At 49.7% G+C, this 6,557-nt stretch overlaps 1 protein-coding gene across 1 annotated transcript; it reads left to right on the top strand.

The window, feature by feature from the left end:
- Window positions 1-2,946: 2,946 nt before the first annotated feature.
- USP27X (ubiquitin specific peptidase 27 X-linked) lies at window positions 2,947-6,149 on the top strand (the record flags this gene model as incomplete). Its single annotated transcript, XM_066357798.1, has 1 exon — window positions 2,947-6,149. A coding segment is annotated over one exon (2,340 nt), but the record flags the coding sequence as incomplete, so codon positions are not given.
- Window positions 6,150-6,557: the final 408 nt, after the last annotated feature.

Raw genomic sequence — 6,557 nt, 5'->3', positions numbered from 1 at the left:
TTCCAACTATGAAAGAAGAGCTTGGCTATGAATTTTAAAATCAGAAGATGGTGGCTCTCAAATCATTAAGGTATTTAGGTTTAACTGATTTCATGTGAAATCGTAATGGAACAGTTTTGTTTGTGAATGTTAATATTTGTCAGAAACCACATTATTTCCAGTTAACTGACATTTTTGATGCAAAATTTTAAATGTCACAATGTGTAGAGCACGATGTTAAAATATTTTTAGAGTATTTTGATATGAATCATGGATTTTATATAAACATACAAAAAATATTCAAGGGAGTGTCATATAATCTTTTGCCACCTTGTGGCCAGAGTTGTATTCAACCGCTGGTGCCGTGAGGAGGGGTCTCCAGTAGGTTAGCCCCCTTCGGCTACCCTGCAGTCGAGTCTTTGGGAGGCAGAGGTGGGAACATTTGCCCAGGACTGAACCCAGACCCATACAAGCACTAAGCATCGAAAAAATTGTTAGATAATGCTAAAAAATTAGTAGATCTATTTTCTCAAAGTGAAAAAAAGTATATATATATAAAAGATCAAAATGTAATCAATTATTTAAATAACCATTATTCCTGAAATCATAACTCACATATCTTTTAAGATCCAGTTCATTAACAAATTGCACAGAAACCTATAGAATTGTCCAATTACATACTATATGTATTTTTCTCCCTGGTTATATTATATTGTGCTCTTTTAGATACTATTTTTCAAACTTTCTTCAAAGCAAGACCCATAATTAAAATAAAAACTAAATAAGGAAGGAAAGAATGATTATAATGACCCCCCCCCCCCCCGCACGTAATGCAGAGCAAAAGCAACATGCAACGAGGAATGTAAAGAAGCACAGTTAAAATTCTGATGTTTCCAAGGAGGATAATTTTTTAAAAAGAATGTCAAACAGTTCCTGATAATCTTTTTCTTAATTCTTTTGTTTTTGGTGCCCCTTCTCTGCTGGTGACCCAGACACTTCCTTCGGCTGCCTTTTGGGGAATGTAGTCTTGGGCAAGTTTATTTGGTTCAGTGCTGTGTCTACAGCTTCTAGTACAACACCCGGCTTTGGGTTAAAGCTGAGTAGACATGCGTTGAGTGAATGATGGCAGAACCACCACTTCTAGAACATGCTGGACCAGAGCGCTTCTGCAGGAAGTTGATCAGTAAGGCAGCTGTGTTGCCATGGTGTCTTCAGTGGTACACAGTCCCACCTACACAGAGATCTAGTTCCCTTTGATGTGTGTTCTTCTGTGGGATGGAATGAGAGTATATCTCCTGTCTCTCCACCTCTCAACCCCTCCATGACTTCTGTCATTTTTAGCAGCAACAGCAGGAGCAGGAATCCTTCTGTGAATGAGTTAGTGGCAATTCCTCTGGTTTCAGGCCACACAGGGCAGAATTTATTAGAAAGATGCTGTGGTGCTTCAAGGAAGTAAAGCAAGAGTTGACGTAGGAAGGGGAGGCACCAGGGCAGCTCTGGGTACCTCAGCTGTATGGGAACCAGGCACCCTATCCAATTTAAGTGCTCCTGAATCTTGACAAGTAATTCACGCTGCTAACCCCTGCAGGCCTCAGCAATCCTCCTCCTGGGAGGAAGAGGTCAGGTGAAGCAGTGATGTCCCATGCCAAGAACTCTGCTAGGGTATCATCAGGCAGCACAGATCCATCAACTTGACAGTGTGTACTGACTAGGCCAAGGCCAGCGATCACCATGAACCAGGGACTGACTCTTCCTAAAACACACTGTCTCCTGATCCTCCAGCTCCAGCTATCTACTTTTTCGCTGATCCCCATCCTGATGCCATCCCTGAGCTGCCCTCCCTGGGACCAGCACCTGTGGTTGCTCCATGACATCCCTCACATTCCTAAGACCTGAGCCACTTGTTCTGGGTTCAGTCCTCGTGGGCCCCATAGTGCTGCTACCCATTGCCAACAGTTCTCAGTGCAGGAGCTCCCAGAGGCCTTCAGACCCAGGCCTGCCCTCTCCACTCCCACCTGTTGGTGCTGGAGGGTCTTGGGATGACGTCCTGTAGTTCAGGCCTCTCTCTCAGCCATAGAGGAGCTGCCAGCTGTAAGCATGGCTTTTTTTGTGCCTGGTCCCTCCTGCTGCCCTTGGGTTGCTCAGCATCTGCTGGACCAGAAGGCCGGCAGCCAAACCCTCAACCCACTCGCAGCCTTGGAGTCCAGGGGAGGAGGCGAGAAGCAGGCGCAGCCTCTGCAGAGCACTGATAAGATGGGCAAAGGGATGTGCCTCTGAGGTCTGCCCCTGGAAGTCTGAAGTTCAGGCCTGTCCCGAATGGATCTGGGCTTCATCCTGATAGGGCACAGGGCAGAATTTGAGGTGGGAGGGGAGCCTGGGACTGGCTCAGGGGGTAGGCTCAGACACAGAGATGATGTTCTATCACAGCTTTTGACTGCTCCCCTCAGGACCTGGCTTCTGCGGGGACATTTCACAGCCCCAGACACGTTTCTAGACTTGGTTATCCCTGTGTCCCCAGCCCCGCAATGCTGGGGGAAGTCGCCTGGACGGAGGGAAGGACGAGGAGAGGGGAGGAGACGACGAAGGGGGTCAGAACAGCGATTGGAGCCGAGAACTGGAAGCGCCTTAAAGAGACTGCGCGGTCCCCGCCCCCCTTCCCGCCAGCCTCAATGAATTAGAGCTGTGTTTCCCAAACTTGCCTGATCATTAGAATCCTCTCGGGCCCTAGTTAAAGACACAGGTTCCGGAGCTCCTATCTTCGAGATTCTGATTCAGTGGGTCTGCGGGTGGAGCCGAGGAATCTGTAATTTTAACACGCTCCCCACGTGATTCTCGGGAACAAGCAAGTTTGGTAAATACTGAATTAAAGGAAACCAGGCCTGGCTGCAGGAGCGGCCTCCGCTAGGGGGTTACTGCAAGAGGATTCCCGGGGGCGTCGCCTGCTTCCGCCGCTGCCTCCTTCAGTGAAAGTCCCTTTTGGGTCCAGCTGCCACAGCCGCCGCGCCGTCCCTCAGGCCGGGCGGGGGACAGCCCAAGTCTGCGTGGCCCCCGCGCCGCCACGCCCAGCGGCCGCCTGAGCCCAGCGAGCAGGGGGAGGAGCCGCGGCCGCTGGAGGCGGAGGAGGTAGAAGAGGCGGAGGAGGTAGAAGAGGCGGAGACGGCCGAGACTGCCGAGACGGCAGCGGAGAAGGCGGAGAGGAAGGTGGAGACAGAGGCGAAGGTGGAAGGGAAGGTAGACGCGGCGGGGAAGGTAGACGCGGCGGGGAAGGTGGACGCCACCGGGAAGGTGGAGGCGGCAGGGAAGGTGGAGGCGGCAGGGAAGGTGGACGCCGCCGGGAAAGTGGAGCCGGAGGAGGGTCCGGGCCGCCGGGTTGAGCTCAAGCTGGAGCCCGAACCCGAGCGGGTACAGGAGGCAGAGCAGGAGCCGACGGGAGAGCCGAAGCAGGAGCTGGAGAATGAGAACCCAGCGCGGAGCGGCGGTGGCGACGGCAAAGGCGACGAGGTGCCTCCCCCCACCCCTCCCTCCGATCCCCCGCGGCCCCCCGATCCCTCTTCGCGGCGCAGTCGTGCCCCCCGTCGGCGACCCCGGCCACGGCCTCAGACCCGTCTCCGTACCCCACCGCAGCCTAGGCCACGGCCCCCGCCCCGGCCCCGGCCCCGGCGCGGCCCTGGGGGCGGATGCCTAGATGTGGATTTCGCTGTGGGTCCACCAGGCTGTTCCCACGTGAACAGCTTTAAGGTAGGAGAGAACTGGAGGCAGGAACTCCGGGTGATCTACCAGTGCTTCGTGTGGTGTAGAACCCCCGAGTCCAGGAAAAGCAAGGCAAAGTCTTGCATCTGCCATGTGTGTGGCACCCACCTGAACAGACTCCACTCTTGCCTTTCCTGTGTCTTCTTTGGCTGCTTCACCGAGAAACACATTCAGGAGCACGCTGAGACAAAACAGCACAACTTAGCTGTAGACCTTTACTATGGAGGTATATACTGCTTTATGTGCAAGGACTATGTCTATGACAGAGACATTGAGCAAATTGCCAAAGAAGAGCAAGGAGAAGCTTTGAAATTACAAGCCTCCACCTCAACCGAGGTTTCTCACCAGCAGTGTTCAGTGCCTGGCCTCGGTGAGAAATACCCAACCTGGGAGACAACCAAACCAGAGTTAGAACTGCTGGGACACAACCCGAGGAGAAGAAGAATCACTTCTACCTTTACCATCGGTTTAAGAGGACTAATCAATCTTGGAAACACGTGCTTTATGAACTGCATCGTCCAGGCTCTTACCCACACTCCGATCTTGAGAGATTTCTTCCTCTCTGACAGGCACAGATGTGAAATGCCAAGTCCAGAGTTGTGTCTGGTCTGTGAAATGTCTTCGCTTTTTCGGGAGTTGTATTCTGGAAATCCATCTCCTCATGTTCCCTATAAGTTACTGCACCTGGTGTGGATACACGCACGTCATTTAGCAGGGTACAGGCAACAGGATGCTCACGAGTTTCTCATTGCAGCGTTAGATGTCCTGCACCGGCACTGCAAAGGTGATGATGCCGGGAAGGCGGCCAACAATCCCAACCACTGTAACTGCATCATAGACCAAATCTTCACAGGTGGCCTGCAGTCTGATGTGACCTGTCAAGCCTGCCATGGGGTCTCTACCACGATAGACCCATGCTGGGACATCAGTTTGGACTTGCCTGGTTCTTGCACCTCCTTCTGGCCTATGAGCCCAGGGAGGGAGAGCAATGTGAATGGGGAAAGCCACATACCAGGAACCACTACTCTCACAGACTGCTTGCGAAGGTTTACAAGGCCAGAGCACCTAGGGAGCAGTGCCAAAATCAAATGCGGTAGTTGCCAAAGCTACCAGGAATCTACCAAACAGCTCACAATGAATAAATTACCTGTTGTTGCCTGTTTTCATTTCAAACGGTTTGAACACTCGGCCAAACAGAGGCGCAAGATCACTACATACATATCCTTTCCTCTGGAGCTGGATATGACACCATTTATGGCCTCAAGTAAAGAAAGCAGGATGAATGGACAGTTGCAGCTGCCAACCAGTAGTGGAAACGACGAGAATAAGTATTCCTTGTTTGCCGTGGTTAATCACCAAGGAACCTTGGAGAGTGGCCACTACACCAGCTTCATCCGGCACCACAAGGACCAGTGGTTCAAGTGTGATGATGCCGTCATCACCAAGGCCAGTATTAAGGACGTTCTGGACAGTGAAGGGTATTTACTGTTCTATCACAAACAGGTCCTGGAACATGAATCAGAAAAAGTGAAAGAAATGAATACACAAGCCTACTGAAGTGACACACAGACCTACCTATAATGGAAGAGGACACCTATACTACAACTGGCATCGAGATTTAAAGGATCTACTTGCATGACCCATGGGCCTGACAGCGTAAGAATTGAACAGTACCCAGTGTCTAAAAGGTCCAGATTGGAAGAGATGTAGGAGGGGGGGAGGAGAGGCTCTAATCTAAGCAGTCACTTAAAGGAAAATTAAATGGCAGAAATACTCTGGTGAAGAAGGCAGGGAGATCCTGACACTGGTACATATCCTATATTCCTCCAAATGATTGTGTGGGAAAGTGTGGGGTGGGAGGGGGGTGGTGGGGGGGGTGTGTGCCCTTGTAACTGTAAAACATCTTTCTCCGTGGGTGTTTCAGCTTCAACTGACCAATCACATAACAGTTATATGTTTGTGGCCGGAGGAAAAGTTTATATAAATGTAGCCCATTACATCTATGGGTATGAAAGTGGAAAAGTGGAGGAGGCAGGGATATCTCATTGACAAACACCTTTGCCAGTTTCTTTGTATTTGTGATTTTTTTGTGCTATTAAATGCAGTATTAAAAAAAAAAAAAGCCCACGAGGGCTAGTGAAAAGAGATCAAAACAGGGGGCTTGTATGAGGGGAGCAATGGCTCCAGTAGTAGAGAGGACAAAAAATACTGTAAGATAAGCAACCAACACAGAGGGGCCTCAGCTAAGAGTATTGTGTGTGTGTTAAAAAAAAAAAAAACAAAAACAGCTGTATGATATACTTGAGCAAATCAATGAACCTCTTTGTGATTGTTTTCTCAACTGTACAATACAGATAATTCCTACCTTAAAGGGTATTGTTAAAGATTAAATGATATAAAATGTGTCAAAGTATAAAGTAAAAGGCTTGGAACTTTGTAGAGGTCTCAGTAAACATTTATTGGATCTAAAACTTCTTTGCAGCAGGACCAGAATGCATCAGAGGTAAGAATCACATACAGATAAATACACATTCTCTTTCAACTCCCTCAGCATTGCCTACTTGGAGCCCCAAGGCAAAGGACTGCACTATTGTTCCTGTGTAGAGGGCAGCACACTCAGTCCAACACCAGGATTGGGCGTGGGGGGTGGGTAGAACTACAGCTGTCCTTAGAAGTCATTATTCTGTCCATTTGAAAGACTGTCATATTGCTTTCATGACTTAGCCCTCCAGTGATGGGACTCTTAGGGCCACTAGGCTGCCAGGCTTCCACATAAGGGTGTTTAGTGGTTTTTGCCTTCCACAAGCATTATGAATAGATTTGTTGCA

This window comes from Saccopteryx leptura, chromosome X, assembly GCF_036850995.1.
Source record: "Saccopteryx leptura isolate mSacLep1 chromosome X, mSacLep1_pri_phased_curated, whole genome shotgun sequence".
In the NCBI taxonomy this organism is placed as follows: domain Eukaryota; kingdom Metazoa; phylum Chordata; class Mammalia; order Chiroptera; family Emballonuridae; genus Saccopteryx; species Saccopteryx leptura.
Note: the sequence above shows the minus strand (reverse complement) of the source record. Positions and strands in the feature narration are given on the sequence as shown.